The sequence below is a fragment of the Aythya fuligula genome, chromosome 2, assembly GCF_009819795.1.
Source record: "Aythya fuligula isolate bAytFul2 chromosome 2, bAytFul2.pri, whole genome shotgun sequence".
Lineage (NCBI taxonomy): Eukaryota > Metazoa > Chordata > Aves > Anseriformes > Anatidae > Aythya > Aythya fuligula.
In genome coordinates this window covers 154,280,804-154,304,806 of record NC_045560.1, presented here as the reverse complement: position 1 = coordinate 154,304,806, position 24,003 = coordinate 154,280,804, and the positions used below count along the sequence as shown (strand labels likewise).

The 24,003-nt window shown below is 37.7% G+C and overlaps 1 protein-coding gene across 3 annotated transcripts in view; it reads left to right on the top strand.

Moving 5' to 3' along the window:
* FAM135B (family with sequence similarity 135 member B) overlaps positions 1–24,003 on the top strand; it is a 208,658-nt gene that overhangs the window by 92,505 nt on the left and 92,150 nt on the right. For all 3 annotated transcript variants that reach the window (XM_032182514.1, XM_032182511.1, XM_032182513.1), the window contains exon 3: positions 3,010–3,089. In XM_032182514.1, the coding sequence (XP_032038405.1) occupies positions 3,010–3,089 (80 nt within the window). The remainder of the gene's footprint in view (positions 1–3,009; positions 3,090–24,003) is intronic.

Genomic DNA, 24,003 nt, shown 5'->3' with positions numbered 1-24,003 from the left:
ATGTTTTTGCTTAGTTGTAAAGTCAGTATTTGATAATTCCTCCCTACTTGCAAATAGAGGAAGATCTGGGGAAGAACGGGCAACATTTGCCTGTCTTGTGATTTAAACATTGATTTGGGGATTAAAATTAGAAATGCAGATAATGGGTTTAATTTAGTTTCCTGTAGTATGTTTACTTTAACTGCACAACAAAGGGTCTGGTGAAACTCAAATGAGGATGTCTTTTCCCTTTTCTGGTCACCTAAGTTGAAGCTATTTTTTGCTCTTATTATGTATGTGGTATTTATAATCTCCTTCAAAGCTATTGTTAACATTTTGCCTGAAAACTTTCATTGAAAAATGACTTGTTCTCAAAAAATTTCAGGGAAAATATTTTGTTTTAAAGCACTGAATTGATAAAATGTGAGCATTTCTATTTCATTTTTAATTTATTCTTCTGTTTTGATCCCTTGATGCTTTCACTGCCTATCTGTTGAATTCCATGAATATCAGTGGGATGTTGGGGACATAATTCTCCGTTGTCCTTTGCATTAATCTAATGGACCAACAGTGACACTACCTCATGGTGCAACACGTTGCAGTACACACATAACGCATGGTTCCACAGAGCTTGGAAGACAAGAGATACTCACAAGTCTCCTCTGTATTCTGCGTATAGAACTATTCTCTAAAGCCTTTCTTTAGGATGAGTGTATCAAATTCCATGATGGAATTCCTTCTTTTCCAGTATGGAATTCATACTGGAAAATGGCATTTATCTGACTTGTGTCAGCTTCTGGACTCTTCTCACAGAGGCCACCCCTGCAGTGCCCTGCTACCAAATCTTTGCCATATAAACCCAATACACACATATAAAATCTAAGGGAAAATGATAGTCATATTCCTCAGCATTGCAGACCTCACCAGTCTCTAGATTCTCTTCACATTTGGACCTGTAAACTAATTTTAACCTTTATCATGGAGTGCCTTAGCTTTCTATCATTTTTTTGGTGCAGTTTTTGTTTTGAACAGTTAAACACATTGGGTACAGGAAGTAGGTATATTTATGACTTCATTCAAATGATTTTGCCAGAATAAAGGGGATGAACAGGGAGAGGTTTAAATAAGATAAAGAACTAGCTATTTTATGCCATTGCACCTAGCCCACTTTGAAAAAACAACAGTAAATTTAATATTTAGGTATCTTCATGTATTTTTGATGTCTTACGCTGTGTTACAGTTAGCAGTTCTAGTCTGGGCCAAGTGAAGCCATTTTCCTGATGAAAATTTTTAGGGTTGTTTGAGATGCTTACAAAGCATTGGGTAGTGTCTGTGGACAAAGAAGCAGATTAGAGGGGCTGTGGTGGGCTGAGCACAACCCTCATCCCATTCCCTGAACTGTTCAAGAGGATGGAGAGGAGTTAGGAGTGATGTTGAACCTGGGAAAAGGGGCATGGAGTGGGGGGGGAGGTATTTCTAACTACTTAAATTAGCAAGAAATTATACTAATTTTCCCAAAGGCGAGTCTGTTTTGGCAGTGATCGTAACTGGTAAATGACCTACCTGTCTTTATCTTGACCCACAAGATTTTTCATATTTTCTCCTGCTGTTCTGTTGAGGAGGGTGGGTGAAAGAGCAGCTAGGTGGAAATTTGGCTCTTAGCCAAGGCTAACCTATCACAGTCTTAAGAGGCAAATATCTAAAAGAGTTACCAGGCAGTTTTGCATGTTATTCTTATGGATAAATCTAGTCGAAGGGACATGGAACAAAACATCATTAATATGTGCATACTGAGTAGTGTCCTATTACCCTGCCTTGGCAATGCACTAATACCACAGTGCTGTAATGTTGAAATGTTTAGACTGTGTGTATAGCCCAAGGAGGGTATTTTTGTCAGTTAAATATTTGTATTGCATATAATTGTAATGAAAATACAAAGGGTCTTAAGGCATAATTCTGGTACTCGCTCTTGAAGAAATCAGCAACAATAAGTCAAAACTCTTAATCATTGTACAAGAACAGTGTAAGGGAGAGAAGGATCAAGCAGTTTGATTGCTGGTATTTTAACTGGATATTGTATGTTTAGAATCTGAGCTTTTTGTTTGTTTGTTTGTTTTCTTTTCTGAAAACTAAAATATAATAGAGAGGTTTTATTTCCAAGTTCTTGCCTGAAACAGAAACCAAAAAGTGCTAGGGGTTGTGCTAGGACTATACCCCAGTGGCAAGGATCTGCAAGTTGGAGTAGTTAGGGTAAGGTGAGCTTTCAGCTGTGAGGGACCGTGAGTGAATTGTCTCAAAGACATTTTTTATTGTTGTTCTCTCCCCATCAAACCCCTTCCATCAGCTTTCAACCTAGCAGAGAGAGATCTAGATTATTCGGTATTATATCCCGAGTAAAGATTACATTGCTAAGCGTGGCCTGTATGAGCTGTTGTTTATTCAGCAGTTCTCAGAAGACTGGATTTTCTAATAGTTCATTTCCATGTACTGTTATACTCTTCTTCTGTTTCTCCAACAATTCTGCCAACTGTCATAAAGTCTTCAGGTTCTGGGTAGACCTTTACAATTCTAATTTAGCTTTCATTTTTGTATTTAGAGGATGAACAGTTTTTCTGGATATGAGATCAGCACATCTGTTTTCCTTCCACAGAAGTTTCCAATTTCTTTATTTTGCATTAAATTTTTGTCACTCCTGGTCTGATCTCCCTGCATTTTTCCATAGGTATTTCTCCATCTCTTTTTTTCCTGCAAGAAACCAAGATCATTTCACAGCCTTTCCTTATCAGTCACACATTTGGTCTCTGTTCATTCAGACTGCTGTAAAACAGGATGGGGATGATAACGTCAGTATAAATTATAACTTCAGTTAAAAACTACAAAGCAGAGAAAAGGGCTCAGTATTTCTGAGCTAGTCTGTTCTGGGCCCTTCTGTTTGTGTCTAGATGCCCAGGATATGTTCTCAAAGATTTTTTAGACGGATGAAGCAGTCACCTGTGTAACAGCATGACGTTTTTAATTCTGTCTCCCCAGGTATTACCAGATAAGAGCTGGGCTGAAAATCCCATCCAGGATTCCTCACAGGCTGTTTGCTACAATTGCGGGACAGACAGGTAAGGAGATACCTGAGGGGTGGGACATGGCTGGAGGTGGGCCAGGGTGCGTGAGGGGAACAGGTGAAGTGTGGCCATTAATTTCAAAGTCTGATCTTGGGTTTGGATCCAATCCTGCATTTCCTTACTGATCTCTGACTGTTCAGGTTTCTGTCCTTGTGTGGGATGTTACAAGTTGCTCTTTTGTTTTAGTGAATATGTGTGTTTTCATGTTCAGCTCTGGGTGTGTGCAAGGGGGCTGGTTTCAGACTGGGCCATGCTTGGGTGAGTGAGGAGGCAGCTGAAGAGTAGTCATAGAATGGTTTGTTTTGGAAGAGACCTTTCAAGATCATCCATTTTCACCCCCCCTGTCGTGGGCAGGGACACCTCCCGCCAGACCAGGTTGCCCAAAGCTCCATCCAGCCTGGCCTTGAGCACCTCCAGGGATGGGACATCCACAGCTTCTCTGGGCAGCCTGTGCCAGGGCCTCACCACCTGCTGAATAAAGACTTAATTCTGAATATCTAATCTAATCTAATCACAGATCCACTGTGCAATCAAAATGTTACTTAGACATATGACTTCTTTTCTGGACTTTCAAAGCTTGATGTGCCTGATGAATTGGGGTGGGACTGAAAGAAGGCCAAAAAAAAATCACATATTGAGGAAAAAACATGTGTATAAAGACACTTCTTCACTTTCTGCTCTAAAAGTGTATATAACAGTGGGATGCTGTCTTGGCCTTACAGAGGTGGGAGCTTCTGAGTTAGTGAACACTACCGAGTGTTGGCAGAAACCATACCAAATCCACAGCCAGGTTCACGTTGGAGGAAACCGGTACAAACTTGTGTTCTGGTTTTGGCTACTGTAGAGTTAATTTTCCTACTAGTAACTTGGATATAGGATGAGAATAATGCTGATAACACACTGATGTTTCAGTTGTTTCAGAGCTGTTCTCGCCCAGAGACGAGGACTTTCCAGATCCTTGTGCTGCCTTGCCAGTAAGGGGGTTGGGGGTGCAGCAGGAGCTGGGGGGGAACTGGACCAGGACAGCTGGCCCAGATGGACCAAAGGGATGTCCCATACCATGTGGTGTCATGCTGAAATATTACTGTGAAGTGGCTGGCTGGAGTGGGGGGGACACTGCTCAGGAATAGGATGGACATTGGTCAGCAGGTGACCAATTATCTCAACCCATGAGCTTTTACTTTTTTTCTGTCCCAATTCTCTCCTCCTTCCCAGTGGGAGATGGGGGACTGAGTGAACGGCTGTGTGGTGCTGTGCTGCCTGGTTAAACCACAGCTTGGATGTACTGTCGTTAGTATAAAAATATCCACTGGTAAAGCAATGTCATACCATAGGATTATTGTACCGCTTTCTCAGTTAGATGTTCTTCAGGTGTATCTTCATAATTCTGACATTTCTGGACACACACCACAGTTAGGCACACCAATTAATTCATTGCACCATTATTATTATCAGCATAGATCCTTTAAGTACTTGTAGAATTTAAACTGCCCTTTTCCTCTTGGGTTTTTATGTCAGAAAAGCAATGGAAATTCATACCACCTTATCTGCAAGCACTCTTTTACACATGGCTTTCCTTGCTAGCAATGGAAGGAGTAGGTTTACTATTCTAAATGATTTCTGGATGAAAATTTTTCAGTGTTAGTGACAGCTTATAGAGAATAAGCAATGGAGTCCTTTTCACTCAATACTGTGCAGAGAGGAATAAAAAATGTGAGTGCAAGATTAATGAGTTCTTGAACTTGAATATTACATTTTGATTTTTTAATTTTTACATTTGAAATGCTCAAATTTAACATTCTTTCATAGATTAAATATTTGCTCTTTTTCAGTTTGGAAGTTTGGTTCAGTTAACTAAGATTATACATTAAAATACAAAATAATTCTACAAATTACATTTGCATAAAGTACAAATATATATACAAAAATGAAAAAAAAAAGTCTAAATAAAAATTCCCAAACTCAAAGTCAGAGTAAAGAAATTGATTCTACAGAAAGAAAAAAGTCCGGTTCTGGTTTGGCATACGCTGTAGTGTGAAAAATGCCCAAGGAAGGAAGAAAAATATTTTTCATCCTGTTCCAATGTAAATCACCCTTGGCATATACAGAATCATATATAAAATAATTATATTTTTATTAACTTCTGTGGGATTTGCAAGAAAACTGTGGGAACTGACAGCATTAGCAATGTTTAGTTTGCTTTCTGCTACTTTTTTTTTTTTTTTTTTTCATCTGCAGAAGCAGTATAGTTTCAAAGGAATAGTTTCAAGAATTCATTGATTCGTTGGAGGGGAAGGCACTCAGGCTTGACTTGACTCAGGCTGTTTGAACTTAAATATGCATATAGCATGCAAATATATGTGCATAAAAATATATATACACATAAAAATGTATACTATTACTTAATACCTCTAACCATTATTAGTGTGGTGGTTTCCTTAAAAACAGGAGACTGGTGGTTGGTGACTTCCTCTGCTGTAAAAGGAGAGTAGTAACAAGGCTGTTTGTGCACAGTCTTCAGTTTATCTCTGCAGGTTTTGAGACCCCATGAGATTTAGTTTCCTGTCTCTGAATAGACATCATGACTGATGCAGCCTGCTTTTGGCTTATGAAGAGCAAACTATGCTCACTGCTTTTTCTTGTGCAGCTCATAACGTCACATACTTAACAGTCTCAGCATCAGTTCTGCAGGGCTGAGTTAATGCAGACATATCTTAAAGCCAAACTGTAGAAGTGCCTCTCTGACTGCATTTATTTATTTATTTATTTTATTTATTGCGTCTCTTTTCAGAAGCATGGCTTATTAAAGTATGGTATGGTGATGTCCACCGGCAGGATACATTAGGCTGAATCTGCATGACTCAAACACAAACAGTCAAAGGATCTGGGAAAGGGAATGTACCGTCTCATACTAGCCCATTGGTATAATTAGCTCTTTGGCAGAATTGCTTTATGATCCACTAAGTGTGTTCCATAAGTTTTTAGGGTATCATATAAATTTGGAGACAAGGATTCATAAAAGTTATGAATACACAGTCATTCAGTGGTTTCCGGGTTATAGATACAAGATGAAAGGTTGCAGGAGCTTATCTTTAAATCATATTTTTAAAGCATTTTTATATACAAGTTTGCCAGTAAGCATACAAGGTGAAAATAATGGGAGAAATGACAATGGTCAGAAGCAGTTACAATTAACTGTTGTATCTTGATTTCCTGGACTACCTGAGTGGAGAACAGTGGAGGCCAGACCTGTATAGGTGAAGATTACTAGTAAAGTGGTATATTTGGGGTAAATTTTAGGAGTATTATCACCTAGGAAGATATACAAAGTTGAATTACATTGTTGAAGATATCAGTGTAGTTAAATCTTGGTAAAAGTATAATTTTGAATTTCCTCTGCAGTGTTTTGCAGTAGAATACATGTACATACCACCTTGAAATGTTATTTTTTTTTTGGACAGAGAATTATGCTTTATTAGTGAAAGCTGCAGTCAGGTTTTACTATATGCTGTTTTTAGACTCCCTGTGCCTTATTCTCATGCAGCACAACCATGGAGACCTTCTTGCCTGTTTACATTACAGACCAGGGAATAAAATTGGTGAATACTGAGAAAAAAAAAATAAAATTGCATGGCTTATAACTAAAGAAATTACTTAGGACTTTGCTTTGTGCAGATTTCCTTTGCTTCTCCCCTCCAGAAGTACCACATTACAAATTTTCAAAACTTTCCAAACAGAGAAATATTTTTGACAACTTGTTCTGAAAGTCTAATGATGAGTAATACAAAGTATTTAAGAAAAAATAGTACCTGCTAGTCTAATCTTTATTAGATTGTAGCAGTGTTGTACCTAATTTTACTCAGTTAAATTGTGTTATTTGCTGAGTAGAAAGCTAAAGAGAGTCAAGGAATATGTGTTTCTTTTTCAGCTATCTCACATAATGCAGGGGAGGCGAGATGCAGTATTTGCCATTACACATTAGCTCTTTTAATTGGTGTCATAGAGATGTTTCATGTATGCGTAGTTTGACGATTTATCATAAAATGGAATACCTGACATTAGGTTTCAAAAAAAAAAAAAAAAAAAAAAGCCTGATTTAAATTGTGATGTGCAAAAAGGAAAGTAAAAGACTATATGAGAAAATGAAGAAAATTGCTGCAACCCATGCTTGCATTTTGCTAGACCAGTTCTTAATCACTCACACTGAATGCCTGCAAGACAATTTTGCCTTTTCCTATAAATTAAATATTCATTCTGAGACTACCTCAGACCTAAAACCTAATCTGAAGGGCTAATTTTAATTCTAATATGCTCCTTGACTAACTGTTTGTGTCTGTTTTTAATAGACAGTTAGTGATCCTAATCTTTTTAATACCATCTGTATATCTCAAAAAAAGTTTCTACTGAAGGAATTCTACCTTGATTTTTAAAGAAAAAATATTTTCTCGTAAACTGCTTCTTAATGCAGTCATAACAAGCATTTGCAGTTAGTTGCTCATTAGAGCAAGAAGAAACAGCACCATGACTTGTGGAATAGTATGAAATTGCAGTCATTAGTTTCAATAACTTTTTGAAAGGTAATTTTTGCCTCCATTAAGTGAAGCTTACTGCTTTTGAAGCATGAGAAAAGGGGGGAGACATTCATATTTTAGCCAATACATGTTTTTGTTTTCAAGGCTTGTTAAAGTAATCTGAAAATAAAAATGTATTTTATATGTAAAATAAAGCATATCTGACAGATACTAATTTTTACCTACCTTGTTGTGTGAGGAGTGACTTTGTGATGATTTATTTTAGAAACTCTTATTACCTCTTATTAACTCTTATTATTCAGTGATACTCTACGAGATGTTAATCGGAACATGTTAAAAAGATGGAGAGGAAGAAACCAAAGATATCTTAACTGTTGTGCTAGTGCTGTGTGTATGTGTCATTCCTCTTCTGGACAAGGCCTTACATAATAGCTCAAAGGATGGAAACTGAAAATGAAGCAACAGGATAGACCACGGGCTTGGAAATGCTGAACAGCATCCCAACCTGAAGTTGAGACAGACCGAGCACAAGCTGGCCATGGTCAGTGAAAAATCCAGAACTGGAAAGGGCTTGTAAGCACCAATGCATGCCAGGGGGCTCTCTCCCTGGGCAGTGAGTCTGAGACAACAAAATTTCATCATCAGTGGCAACCTAAAGTTCTGGTAAGAGCAGAAATCAGTTTTTCAGATGCAGAGAGAGACCCCACACCATTTTTGCTGCTTAAGTTTTAAATTTTAAGTCTTAAGTCTTAAATTTTTTCTGTCCTTCAGTTTTATTGTTAAACGATCCATAGGGGGTTTTCAGACCTACTGCTCTGGAGGCAGGACCTTCACGGGTCCTTACATGTTTACTTACATGTCTCTGATTTCCCCACAGAATGATCCTTTCTGCTTTCAGTCTAATGTACAGTTCAACTGTGCAAGTCCTTCAACATCCACAACTGCCCTAAACACTGAATGGTCATTTTCACTTATTCAGTAGATAGTTGCATTCAGACAACTGTTTCCTCCTGCTGCACACTAAAGCAAAAAATGTCCTTTTGATGTCCTATAATTTATTGGGGGAATTTTCTCACCTGAATTAGTATTTCAAATAAATATGTGGAGTGTCAGCTACAAAGTTAGGTGACACAGCAAAGAAATATTTGTTCACCTAGGTTTCTGAAACTAACTGAACAGGGCTCTTAAGGAACTGGCAATGAGCTTGAAAACAACAATAAATCAATAAAAAAAAATGTTGTTTTTTTTTTTTTTTTAACAAAACATTGAGAAAGCAACAACAAAACTTTGCATTGATGCTAAGTGCAATCTATCATCTCACATTTCAGCATGTCTGAGAAATGAACCTGGGTTTGCAGAGCAATACAGTCATAAGAAACTGCATTTATATTAGGATCTTTCATACAAGGGAATTAATAGGGTACTTTCTTTTTATCCTCACTATGTATTGGCAGGGAAGCAGTTTTATGTAATTCCTTCCATGAGGCTAATTGGAAGTGTCAAAAGGTAAGGTTAAAATAAAAGATTCATCTTAGAAATATGCAGCTTTAATCAAAAGTCACATTGAGGGAGAAAACATTCTGAACTTTTTGATCAAGCAATTTAAAAATAATGGTGTCTCCTTTAGAAATGATTTAATCTAAATATAACATCTGCATTTATTCTAAATATAAATATGCTAAATATAATATTTTAAAACTATAAGAAGTCTCTTCAAACATTTAAATAGGAAAATGATGATGCATTGGAAAGGTTTCTGCCTGAAAAATGTTGTCTCGGCACTTTCAAATCTAGCTTATTTTAGCTTAATTGTAAAAACTGAGGGTCTGCATATATTCCTCTGCTTAAGAAGATTTATTTTCATGCTTCAGCAGTAGAGTTCTCAAACCTTCTAAAAGTAGATGCACAACTTAGTACATGCAGATGAAAGCGGCAGGCTCGGTGGCAGTTTTTAGGTTAGGTCTTGTAAAGTGAAATAGATGTTTGTAAAGTGAAATAAATTTTCAGAAGTTATTGGTTATTTAGATTGCTTCAGTCCTTTTTTTTTTTTTTTTTTTTTCTTCTTCCCCAACCTGAAACACTACAGTTTCTGTAGAAAAGTACTTCTGAAACAAGGTTGTCAAAATGTGCTAACTAAATAGCCCATCACAACAGAAAATCTGCAGTAAGATCCAGTATTTCCTGTACACCGATTGCCAAGAAGGAGAAATCATATTAAAAATAATGGATAACTTGTGACAAATCATGACAATCTTAACAACCTTCTTTTAAAAACTATCACATAAAAATTTTATATAAATCACAGGAAAAAAATAATCATAAAATGTAGCTGGAATCCTATTTGGGAAACAAACTTGTTTTACCAGCAAAACCCCTTCAAGTCTATCATCAGAGCCAAAAACCAAATGGGTTTGGCTTCACAGTTCCTGGGAGTAATAAATTCCTGTAAGCTTCAAGTACCTGAAAGCAGAGTTATTGCAGAGTTATTGCTATTAAGTAAAGAGTATATTGTCTTTCTGGAGAAATAATAGAACAGAAAGTTTGTCCTTCATCTCTTGATTTCATTTTGAATTTGGGACACTATCATGTTAAACTGACAGCTGTAATAACCTCATATTCCCTCTAGATAAGATGTATCAAAGGGAATACAACGTACTGAATAGAGGGCTACAAAAATACTAGAAACTTCTGCAGAAGATGCCACTGGGCTAGATTTATGTTAGTTAAGAAATGGGCAGATGTTATGACTGAGTCGTTTTTCACTAGTTCAACCTACAGATAAAAGGACATAGACAACTTTGCTAAAGGCTATGAATCACCCGTTAAGGGAGCATCTTGCATGCGTCCAAAGGGCTTGAAGAGAGTGAGGGGGTACATGAAGGAGCCGTGTCTGCAGTAATGAGCTGGCCCACCATGATCACAAGCCCTGTCACCTCACTCTCTTCATATGTTTTACCTTCGGATTTAGCAGGTAATTCAAGATTGAAGATTTTGCTACCCAATGAGGTGGTAAATCTCAGACTTCACCAGACATCTGAGCCTCAAGATTTTAGGATCTGAATTAGCAGGGATTAAATGGAACTAGTTGAAACAATTTCAGGAAGATGCAATTGTATTTTTGCATGGGGACCACAAGCACTTGTAAATCTTTCTTAAAAACATTTTTGGATAGTGGAATATGTCTCACTGTTCTGCTCAGCAAATCATTATAGATGTGCTGCAGGGAGCAATGGCTTCCTGGGAGTATCAGGATGTCCTAGTGATCATAGGACACAGTGGATTATCAGAGTAAGGACTTGAGGGATGAAGTGTTAGACTTGTGTTCTGGAGCAGCTGGATGGAGCCCGTTTGTGGCACTACAGTTGGCAAGCCTTGTCTCACCTCTCTGCCTCATATACTGAACAGAAGTGGTAGTGTTGACCTCTGTAAAATATCTTTAGATCTACAGATGACAGGTTTTATGTAAGAAGTAGATATTCATTAGTTGAAACATATGTATATACTCAACATTTACAGATAATAGTGGTTGTTCCCGTGAAGCTATCTTGCATGATTTATGAATAAGCCTCTGAAGAAACCTTACTTTACCAAGTTTTCTATACTTTCACAAAATACTTATATCATAATGATGTGCTAGGTTGTATTTTAAGGGCAGGCAATAAATCATCTGTAACCTGAGTTATGGCTGTGAGATGGAGGCGGCCCTGGGAACCTGTGACTAAGGGTAAGAATCATCTTATCTAACTGCTGATATCAATTCTGTGAGCATCTCCACCTAAGCTAATCAGCCAGGCTCCCTTTATAGTCAGAGAAGAGAAATAAGTAATTTGAGGGACTGATTTAACATATCTATTTTAAGATGAGTTGAATCACACCTATGTCTTTCCATTTACTATAAAAGAAGTTGAGGAACTTTTGCAGAGAGACATTTCCATTGTGTTTGTACAAGCCTTGGCACAAAAGGACTGTGATTGCACTATGTGCCTTCATGTATATATGCAAATTAAGAAGTAATAATAAAAATCAGCAAAGGTGAGTCAGGCAACAGAGGGAGCAAATGGTGCCCATGTCTATCCCAGCAAATAATCACAAATGATACTTTGAGGCAGGATTTTGCATAGCACTTCAATATAATTTCTCAGGCTAAAAAAATATAATAAAAAAGAAAAGGATAAGACTCCAACATGAGATCATCTTTCTTCTATCTTTCTTTTTCTTTTTATTAGACCTTATTGTGGCACCACCAATTTAATAAATAAATAAAAATATTAACTTGTCTGTATAACTGGTTCCAGTTTGTTCAGCAAGAATTGTCCCTGGACAATACTGAAATGGCTGCCCTGTGAAAACAATTAAGCACAAAGGCAATGATCTAAAAAACGAATTCACATTTTCCTTCTACAGTGTCACAGTGATTTATTAATTGAAAATGAAATTGTGTTAATGGTGGTTTGTTTATTTATACTTTGCAAGACTAAAATAATAATTGTATTTTCACCATAAATGTCATAGATGGACAAAAAATATACTGGGAAAGAGCCAGGCTTGAATTTAGATGAACCAGGAACTGAATTCAAGGTTCAGCAAAGCCTTCTGTGCTATTAACAGTTCTCTAGGACATTGCTCTGTCGTTAGTAGCCCCAAAGCTTAGCATTATGTATTAGATGTGATCATAAATTAGAAAAATGAGAAATTTTTCTGTGCATTCAATTGTACTCATGGGCCTTTCAGACGTATATGCTTAATTTACTATTCTGGTCAAGGAATTCTGGTTAGTTTAATTTCGCATTGATAACACTGTCAGGGAGTGCTCTGAAAAATCTTGTGGCCTACGGATTGAAACAGGGGACATGACAGAACAACCTGTGTGTCCTTGTCTCCATCTTATCTGTAAAATGATGGTATTACTTCAAAGATATAATTATATATATAACAATAACTTTCTAAGTGTGTAAGATAAACAGGAATCCAAATAGCTAGAAAGCTGTACCCTTCAGGTAGTGATTCAAAATGACCTGATAAATCTTCCATCAGCAGAAAAATTTATGTCCCAGGCAAGGTAATGGTGTCATGATGAGAGGCAAATGTTCTGAGAAATTTGTTCATTGCTTCGTTTGGTCCAGATAGGACCATTTTTATAGTTAGTCTGACCTAAGCCACAGAACCTCAGCAAGTGCTTTGTGCACAAAACACAGCTCTGGCGTTTGAACTGTGGCATGTCTTTGTAGCAAGATGTCCAGGGCTAATTTTTAAGAGAGGATTTTTTTATTTTTTTTTTCCACTTGAAAGAAAGGGTTGACCTGCTTTCTCTGAATAACTTCATGCTAGAAAGAAGTGGAGCACCCACTGCCTTTTTAGCAGCTGTAATCAGAGAGAGTGGATGTCTCCTACTCTTGTGGTTTTAGTTAGTCTTCACTTCCCCCATGTTCTCCTTATTGCTGAAAGAAGGCAAAAAGATCAGATAGAGGGAAGTAGGAATTGTTGTGACCAGCAGAACAAAGAGTATTGGTTTGAATACAGCTATTCCAATTTTCTTTGTACAGCTACTTTATTTATCCATTAACTGTGAGAAGAAATAAGTCAGTAAATAAATTGGTCCATTTAAGCATAAGCACTTTTCCTGGACTGAGATTACCCTTTAAGTCCCTAGATTTCATTTTGATGCTTAAATTGCACAGAAGGGATATGTGCGATGGTATAAAACCCTGCCTAGTGTCAAATCACTTTCTCACTGTTGATGTGTGTGCTGCCCTTAAAGAAAGGTCTCCTTGTGTAGGAGCTCTCATATCTCTCAATATCCCATCTGTGGCAGGACCTTTGAGACATCCTGTAGGCAGCCTGTCCAGCAGTGCCTAGCAACCTTCTACAGCAGTGCTGATGATACACTGACAAGTCCTGGCATTGAATCACATGTCCCAGTGGGAAATCCCCAGTTTTGCTTTAGATTTTGCCAGCATCTGTTTACATGGAGAGCAAGCCTGTTTTGAACAGCAGCCTTGAATCCTCTAATTGCTGCCTATGAGGCCTGATCTTTTTCTCTCCGTGAGAAATACTTGAGATGGAGTCCAGGGGAAGTACAGCACACTGTGGAAGAAAATAGAGGGCTGAGAAAAATGTGACCTGAGTTCTGTATAACATACTGAAGAATAGGAGAATGATTCCAACCTTCTTCTTCGTTCTTTAGACTTGGATTCCCTGCAGGTGTGACACCACAGTCAGAGCCCGCAGGTAATGCTGGAACCCAACACTTCATTTCGTATAGATTTCTACATGCAGAAGTTACTCAAATACACTTATTGTGTTGGATTTCATACAAAACTTTCACACCTTTCAGGAAGAGAAGCAGCGTACATCCCAAAAATGGAACAGTTTGCGTTGTCTTTCCACCTGCCTGAATGGTTACGAAGCACTTAATGTGGGATATTAAACCTGATGGCTCAAAGAGCTGCAAGCGATTTGGGAGAAAACAAACAAAGAGATAAAAATGCCACAGGCACACTACCTTTTTGTTTTGTGTTTTCTTTTCTACATTGAGGTACATGTAAATTTGGGTCCTCATTCATGTCCCTTGATAACATCACAGTACAAACAACTTTCTCCACATTATATGGAGCCTCTGCATATGACCTGATCTATTAAGAGCAGACACCTTCTCTGCTGGCTGCTGTAAAATTCTGCATAGGAAAATTCTGGTTTGTGACTTGAAGCTTGAAAACAGTCCTGTTGCTATAAATGGATCCTGCTTATTTGTTAGATGAGCACCTGCTTAGAGGTTTGCTAGATTGGGGATCAATCTTAAGAAAAATTCTGATTTCACCTTGATTTTAAATTACAGAGCTGGTGGCATAAAAATATATGGTGCAATAACATGCATTCTGTAGAAGCCAACAAGGTTCAAAATTACATTCTTGGCTTTCACAGACAGGCTGTAAAAGGTCACCTTCTACGGCAGATACTGCGTAGCTTAGTCTTCCCCTTGCGTATGTGTGGGTGAAGTTATAGTGCATATAAGTTATATGTGCTACCACAACACCCTTCACTCACAAGATCAGAAACACCCTGAAATTGCACATTTAAATGTGCCTCCAAGGGCTGTGTGTAAAGAGGGTAGACCAGCAGAGTAGTCAACTTGTTGCGTCTTTGTCAGGAGAGAAAGTGATAAAGTTGGTCTGCAGCCAATGTAGGCCATACTTCTAAAGTCTAGGACTGCAGACTATAACTTTGAGAGATCTGTTTCATGGAAGTGTTTTATAAATGCTGCAACTGACATTTGAGTAGCAAAGGAAAACATGAAAAACGGCATGTGACTGAGGGATGGCATTATAACTTTTTTTGTTTTTCTTCTTCTTAAAGAGAAGAAAGAAAAGATATTGCACATTATTTCACATTACCTAATAGGCATCAGATATTAGTGTCAAAAGCTGATATGGAAAAAAAAAAATCTAGGCAATAAACACAATCTCCCTTAAGAATAAGAATAAAGCTTTCTCATTATGTTAGTAGAAACACTCATGAAATTGCATCATTCAGGTTGTTATTTAGATCAAAGAAATTTATTTTAGCATTTGTTGCTTTTATAAAGAAGCTCCTTTGAAAGTACACTGTAGAGGATATCCTTGTGTTACTGATGTTTCTTGTGGTTAAACAAATAAAGAAAATGAAACTACCGCACAAAGGGATGGAAACCAATGTATCAGAATTCAAGACAGTGAGTACCAGAAGCAAAAACCTCAGGACAGAGCTTAACAGAAGTAGAAACCCTTATATGTTTTTTAACAGGGGGCTTTGATGAAGTTATAAATATGCTTGTGTGGCATATGATAACTGGAAAGTTTGAGGACCCAGAAGGACTTAATCCCTATGATTGTTAGCTCTTTTTCCTAGCGATGATCTTGAGCAATCAGACTCTGGTTTAGTTTCCCCATATGTGTAATGGGGTTAATTGTATCATAAGGCCATTGTGAAACTTAATTACTTAATATAAAGAGCTTTCATATTCTTGGATATGTGACAGTGTAGGAGAGCAGAAAATTATTTATGGTCTTGAAACTTGTTATGGTTGTTTCACATTTTAGAGAGCAATACAGTGGATCCAAAGAGGGAAATGTTTGACCTACTATTTCTACCACGCACTGTGTAATGAGTTGAAATAATAACAGTAATCTGGGAGTCTGTTAATATAATTAAAACCACTGACACTTTTCTAGGTGGGAGTTTTTTGAATATGGCTCATGTCCTAAATGGAAGTGCGCTTCAACATCATCATAGCTGCTGTAACACGTCCAAAATTAGGAGAATAATTCTGTTTATGAAAATATTTCTCCCCCACCTCTACACATTAACTTGCCAGAAATAACTAATATGCATTTAGAAAATCTGCAGCAGTGGTTTTACCAGCTTCTGCTTTTCACAATCTAAGTACAGCTGCTGGCTCACAGCCAGAAACAAGGGTTAGTTTAGTGGAAGGAGCTAGCCCTAAGCACTCCAGGGTAGGTGGCATAGTAAGGGGGTTAGGGATGCATAGTACCTGTTATTTTACTACGTGTGAAGGAAAATATGAAGCTTCATCCTTTATATGCAGGTCACAATTACTGTCAGTTCACATTAACTCCAACATGGGAGACTCCTCTCAGTGGCTGGTGCCTTGTGGGTGCTTGATGGATGCCTCTACATCCAGACCTAGGAGGCAAATCATGGCCTGAGCTTAGACCTGAATGCAGAGCTTCCTCAGACCTCAGGCTGCCACTGTCCCAGGAGACTGCATGGTTTCCTTTGCTCCATGACCCTCTGTGGCCATCAAAGCTCGAGGCTGCAGGGGCACTGTAGATGCATTACTCATCGGGAATATGAAACAGAGACCAGCTGAGACAAGTGTGCAGTTAAGGGCTGTTCAGAGGGAAGGAGATTTAAGCTGCAAACAGCAAAATGTGTTTTTCTCCCCAGCTTAACTGTGTCCCTTCTGCGCAGTGCCTGGGTAGGATAACATATGCAACCAGACGCTTTCTCACTGGGAACTTTCTCTTTAATGTCTTCTTCATCTCAGGGCTATTCTTAGATGAAATCTTACTGTTTTCAGGGCAGTGTTCTTTCGCTTTCTGGGAAACATAAGCTAAATGGCTGTCATGTATATAGAGATCCGGGAAGATGCGTATTAATGTGCTCAGGAGAAACAGCAAACCAACTGAAAATGTGGGCGAAAAGATCTAATTTAATGTAAACAGCTCAAATAAACAGCTTAATGATTTTTAGTATTTGTTTATTAATTACTAGGTCTTGGCACTTCTATGTAGCACTTTCCTTCTGCGCTAATCAGCATGCCTTGTTATTGTGAATTAACTCAAGTCCTCATGAGGTAAACAAGAGCTTATGCCTGTACCATAATGCCCCAAACCCTGCTGAAGATCTTTACCCTGTCTTTGACCTGATACACTTCTGTGACCTAGTACAACATCTACTTTAAACCAGCTTACCTCCTGAGAGCAGTGTCCTTATGCTAAATGTTTCTTTGTCAGCATACTCTACGTTATTCATCCTGCCTCATGTGCTGGTGGTAGTTTGCTGTCTGTTACCTTAGGGCTATTTTCACCAACTGTTGTGCAGTTGTTAGTATCATGCCAAGTCTTTCTCACAGTTTCCACCAAAAAGTCCTCAAAATGCCACAGAGGTGTAAGCAAAAAATGTTATGTTTTGTCTGCAAGAAGCCTGAAAACAGGAGGTAAAATATCTGTGGAAGTAATCGAAAATAATGATTTATTTATTTATTTATTTATTTAATGTAACTCCTCCTGATTGTCTTCTCTTCCCTCTGAATACTATAAAATTTTCCAGCAGTAATGGTGCTCTGGTCAAGGTTCAGGCTTAACGAAAGGCCAGCCTAGTGTTGTGCTAAGTGTACTGCCAGTTGTGGTGACTAACATGGTGTCATTATTTCCTGGATTTATCTGTTTATGTCTGTCCATCTGTTGTCTCCCATCTTACACTTCAACTAGAACAAGTTTGTAAGAGTAATATCACTTTGCTCTGGATTTATGTTTATATATGTCTATATGTCTATATATGTCTATAGTTTACACTTGGTAAGGTTCAACTCTCTCTTGCATTGGTGTCTGCAAGGTCTTGACTTTAGACTTGAACTTGCAACCTCAGGAGGAGGAAAGGGAGCTTCTCACAAAATCTTAGAAACAATTGCAGACTTGAGTAGTCTTAAAGCTAGATTAATTTCCATAAAATGACAGTGCAAGCTTTCTGCATAGGTTACACTGGGAGGGCTTCATTCCACATGCTTAAAGAATGTATTTTAGGTTACATTGATTAGATGTTTCTTCCTCTCTATGTGGTACAAAAAATAATAAAAATTAAATAAAAAAATAAAAATAAACTTACATTAGTTGCCCGTTTATTTCTGTGACTAAAATGGGACATGACAGATCTCACACTAAAATTTTATTCAAGGTGATTATGTGTAACTGAGTGATGGTACTGGTATGATGTGGTTCTGAGGAGCCTTATCAGTAGTGTCTGTTATAAGAAATATGTGGAAGTTAGGATTTGTCACCATGGCAAGTATTTTCTTCTGCTCAGAAATATCAAGGTTTAATTTCCCCCCTTTTAAGTAGAGGGAAGTACAATAATAACTCCAGTCGACCACTAATAAAGTAGGTATTACATTTGTGGGGGATGAAAAATCTCTTCTTGTACAAATAACACAATAAGGACCTCTGTGGTACTAGCCATAATAATATTTGATTGAAAATACACTCACCAGAGCTCTGAGTCTCAAGATTTAGATTAGAAGAGACTACAAAGGACCTCTGCCAGGATCCAAGGAATTACCATGTGCTGTCATGTTGGTGTTGCAGGCAGGAAACAGAAGCAGAGTTTTAGACTTCTATAATAAATTTCTCTGGTTTGTGGATTGTAATAGGAAGGCTGTTTATTGTGAATTGGGTTTTAGGTTTTAATGAAACCAAATTAAACTGCAAATTATTGTGTGTTTTGATTTCCAGTAATAGACATTTCTACAGTATTAGGAAGAGAGGAAGAGGACAGGGAGTCTAGACTATTGCTGGACTGTGAGATCTGGCTTCAATCTCCTCCTCTGCAACAGGCTTCCTCTCCAATGTTAGGCAAGACACTTATCTTCAAAGTCCCTCAAGGGCCTGATTTTATTGGCTTATAGTGAATATTGAGGAGACAGGCCCAAGTCAACCTCTGCCTCAGCTTCCGACCTATAAAATGGGTATAAGCAAACACCACAATCAAGATCATGCATGATAACAAAGAAAGTGAAGAACTAACACTGAAGATGTGGTGACAGGCATAAAAATGTTCATGTGATAGATTGCCTCCAAGCAATTCCAACAATGTTGGAAGCTTTCACATCAGATAAATTTAAGTCAGAATGATGCTCATTTTTACATTACACTGTGCCTGGTTTTGTTAGCAGTTAGCTGTGAAGAGAAATTCAGTGACTGAGGACAATGAAGTAAACTCTTTGAATAATAAAATCTGGAAGTGGGTTTTAATCCCTTTTTCCCCTTGGGGGATAAAGACAAAAATCCTTTAAAAAGTCTTTTTTAAAAAAAAAAATAATAAATTCTTTACCTAGCCTGAAATGAAAGTTATTTAATGTTGTTCATCTTTTTAACTATGAGCTGAGAGGAGCCAATGGGAATGATTGGGAACTTCACCTTCATTTACATAATTGCAATGTGGAATGGGAAATTGGCTTATGCAAGGAAGAAATCTGGGGCTTATTACTGATGAGCATCTTCAGAAGAGAGAGTACTCCCTGACATGGTGTTCAGTTGCAGGAGGTGACTGGTCTTAGGGGATACATTGTGTTAGCCAGTTGATTAACAAAAAACACAGGTGAATTGAATTGAATTTAGTGCTTGCATGTGTCTGTGAGGTTGCTTGTTTGGTGATTGCCTACAAAAGCCTAATGAGTATATTCATAAAACAAAGTAAGATGGTGAATACAAACTCAGGTAACCATGGGAAGAGGTACTGCTGTTTGATAGTGTGCTCATTATAGGCTGAATAGTGCTGATTTGTGGTGCAGAATATAATCGTCTATAAACAGGATAAAAATCTCTCCCTGTTCTTTAAGCCTTTAGGTCTAAATGCAAATACTGAGGTAGCCAGCCTGTTTCCTGCACAAAATTTTATTGCATTCACTTACACTTGTGGTGGTTTTACACTGATGGCTAGCTAAACTCCACCTCTGCTCCCTCACTCCCACTTCTCAAGGGAACTGGGGGGAAAACATGATGAAAAAGTGTTCAAGGGTTGAGATCTCTTCAAGAACTGCTCCCACATGGCTCTGTCCTGTCAGCTCTCTCAGCTGCTGTTGTGCAGCAGCAGTTTGTTGTTGTTGTTTGTTTGTTTGTTTGTTTTCCACTTTCTTAAGGGAAACAACAACAACAACAACAAAATCTCCTCTCTTACTGAGGCCCAACCAGCATGGCTCATGGCTCATCACTGGCCTGTAGCAGGTCCCTTTGGAGCTGTCTGGAGCTGACTCTGATTTGACATGGGGCGGCTGCTGGGCTCTGCTCACAGAGGCCGCTTCTGTAGCACCCCTGCTACCAAAATCTTGCCATGTAAGCCCATTACAATACTTGTTTGATTAAAGTGACTTGCCCATTACAAAGGGAAGGGTTAACAGTGTTTTACTGCTGACCTTGTACAAACAAGAAACTATCAAATCTCACATCTCTAAAATAATTCAAGTAGGAATAATGCCTCCATGAGGATCAGTCATAGGACTTAAATATATAAGTCCTCTGACATCCTTATTCTCCTCTGCCCCAAACCTTATACTGAAGGCATCTGTTATTGATATTATTCCCATCTCTCAAAATATAGGCCAAGGGGACCACAGCAATATCCTTAATTTAAAAGATGATAAGGTGGAGATAAAGAATGGAAAAGTTAAAGGACGGGCATCAGATGTGACTGGATGAGTTAAGCAAAGCAACTTCTCTTTTTCCCCATATTACAAGGGTCTCCTTGTTGCTACAAGTTTTGTGACAGTCTGAACACAAGGTAGTGTATATTCAGCCATTGCTGAAAGGAGATGCATGAAGGGAAAAGCTTGGGAGAGCTCAGTAGTACAGGGAGTCATATGAAACATCTCAGTAGTAGCAGAGAAGAAATACACTCCAGCAGTGATTACTCTTTAAAGCCTGCAGGCTCAAGTTGAAAGTGATCTCTTTTTCATGTATTTTGACAGTTCCCAGAAATGACCCAATAGTAAATGATACGACAATGTTCTTGAAGCAGGAATAGCACAGTTGCGCTGAAGAAAGACACTGTTCCGACATGAGTTCTCTTCAGAGGTGCTGATCCAGCTTTAGAGGAGATTTTTCTTGAAACTGGTACACTGAAAAAACATCCAGTATCATACTTGAGCTGCTTGAGTTTAAGTAATTTCAGCAAGGAAAATGTAGAAATTAAGAAAATGACAACAAGATGCTAAAGAACCGTTTGCCAGGTGTTGATATTAATATCCTTTAAATTATTCATATGGTTATAGAAATTAAGGTTCAGTCAGCTGCTCAGCCCTAATTCTAGATGATATAGACAGTTTCTGCAGGAGTCATTCCTGCAGAGCATCTTCTTGCCTTTGCAGAACTTCAGTTAAAACTAAGAAAAAACAGAGACAAAATGTGATTTTTTTTCTTCCTGTTTCTACAAAAAAAAAAAAAAAATCCTAATAATTTTATTTTGGTGTTAATGGACCACTTTTTCAAAATCCTGAATTTCCAACAAACATCTGTCTTCAGAAAGGTCTGCTGGCTGCACAGTGCTTCAGAGAAACAGGCTCCTTTAAATTTTTCCACTGTTGGGTATAGAAGAGCTTGCGATGGCAGGGTCTGTATTAATGATGTAGCTTTTGGTATATGGAGACAGGATTTTAATCCAGTCACATGTAATTTACTCGGTATTACAGATAAAGTCTCTGATTAAGCTGGAACAGGAGTTTCTGGTTTCAAGTTCAATGCTAAGGTCACTTGAACTGAATTAACATTTGTGCTATGGTTTTATTTTTTCCTTCTCACCTCTGTATTTTTTGTAATAAATAAGGGAGGAGCACAACCTCTCCACATAACACTGATTAAATAGATATTGACTGTGTATATCTTCTACTTCAAGCTTGCTTTATTAAGAGTTTTCATAATACCTCCCACCATAGCCTTCCAAAGATTATTCTGGCCTTGACCATTGTATGAAGATAGTGTCACAAATTGATAGATTTGTAATGGGATGGAAATCTTTGAAGAGTTATCTGCAAAAAGCTGCATCCATGTTTTTTGACTGACATTTTAAACCTCTTTGCTGTTGTTCCCTTACTCAAGGCTAGCTGTCCAGATAGATGTGTGATTTGAAATATAAAGTAGACATGGTAGGCAATATGAAAGGAAAGAATGTGGCTCCAGTGCACAGGAGAATATAAGAGAAGCATCACAGGAAGAGCAGTATTATAGGAAACCACTGAATATCAGTTGCAGTTCTAGAAAGGTTTGGCAAGACAGTCTGTAACAGCTAAATATTAACTAATACATGGAAATGGTTATCATGCGGTATGGATAAACTTCACAGTTCTGAACTCTTCTAGCTCCTTACTGGCATCTCTCTTATGAACCACATAAACAAATTTTAAGCCTGACTTCTGAATTTCAGATAGAAAGAGAATAATAAGTATATAGGAATGCTGAAATACCACAAACTTAAGCAACATCAAAGAATTTTTTTTCGAGACAATAAGCCTCTGAAATTCTCTAACACAAATAGCATTGAATTCAGCAAGAGTGGACAAAGGTGGATAAGAATATCCAGATATCTCAATAGGGGTGTAACAAGTAAAGTGAACTGGTGTGTCTGAATGCCTTAAGAAGTTCAGGTGCTTGTGAAACAGTAAAGAAGCAAACAGACATCCAGTACAGTATTCCAAATGTTTTCCAAGAAAACAGGAAAGTTTGAACAACTTATGCAACTTGTGCAGTAAGATTTATAAAATAAAGATGGTTTTGTACAGTAGTGAAGTCTGTAGTGTTCCTTCCTTCCTTTCCTCTTTTTATTTTCTTCTTCTCCCTCTCCCTCTTCTACCATTTCTGCCAAAGGTTCTTGCCAAGCCTATTTTGGACGCTTTCCAGTTTACCCTCATTTTTTGATTCTTTTTGCCTGTGTGAAAAGTTCCTATCAAGTCTTTTAAATCCCTCTATTAATTATAAATAAGAACAAGCTAACTCTTAGTTGTTTTTTTTTTTTTTTTTTCCCACCATGATTCATATCCATAAGCTATAAGCTCTTACATGATTTCCCATAGCGCTCATTTTCAAGGACAGCCATCCTTACAAGGATGTGGACATGTGGAAAAGCCTTATGAGAAATGAACAGATTTTTTTTTTCTCCTTCTTAGTAGAACAATCTTAACCTAAATCACTGTTTTGGGGGTAATGGAAATTAGCATCCTGTTGGTTTCCAGTGTTTATAAAAATATTGAAAAGATAAAGGAATTTATGTCTATGAATTTAGTTTCTTCTTTTACTACTTTATAGGTTGGAGTACTTTTTTGATTACGCTAGTGTAATATTTGTTAGTTGGGATCTCCAATATTTGTTTTTCTCTCAGTCTTTCCTGCCACTGAAATCCAGAGGAAGAATGTACTTATGTGTTCATGCTCTTCATTCAAATGTAGCTGCAAAAATTATGGGCTGTCTCCAAAGTTATGTCATTTGAATACTCACTGTCTTATCCTTTGGGAAAGCATTTAAAAGCTAGGAAGGAAACTGTAGGCAGCTGCAACATGGTTCTGATTTGTCGTCTTCTGTGAACTTTGTACAAAGTGATAATTTCTCCAGGAGAAGACCCCAGATGCTTGAAAGTCCAAGAGCCTAAAATTAAACTATGGCAAATTACGTATACTGAATATTGTCAGCTTATGTCAGGGATGCACAGTTATCTCCATAGACTACACACTTGTTGATTCCAAAATCATTAGGATGGTAGATGAATAAGTTTACAGGATGAAGGAAAAAATTCAAGATTTTATGAAGTCATTAGGAAAACTTATGAATATGTCACTATACAAATTATATCCAAGGAAACATCTTCACAATTTATTTATTTATTGTGAAGTCAACTGAAGACTTGCATCCCAAGGTTCAGCATGCATTTCTTAGCCAAGTTATATATAACAGCTGGTAGCACTGAGATAAGCATTGTAATAAAACTTAGGGCTCAAAATAGCAGCTGCAGACTGGTTAAATGAGATAAAAAGTGAGGGAGAAGTTAATATGTGGGAAACTGAGACACGATGAAGCTTCATTTTTTGCCTAATGTCTCCCCAGAAGGCAATGATAGCACTG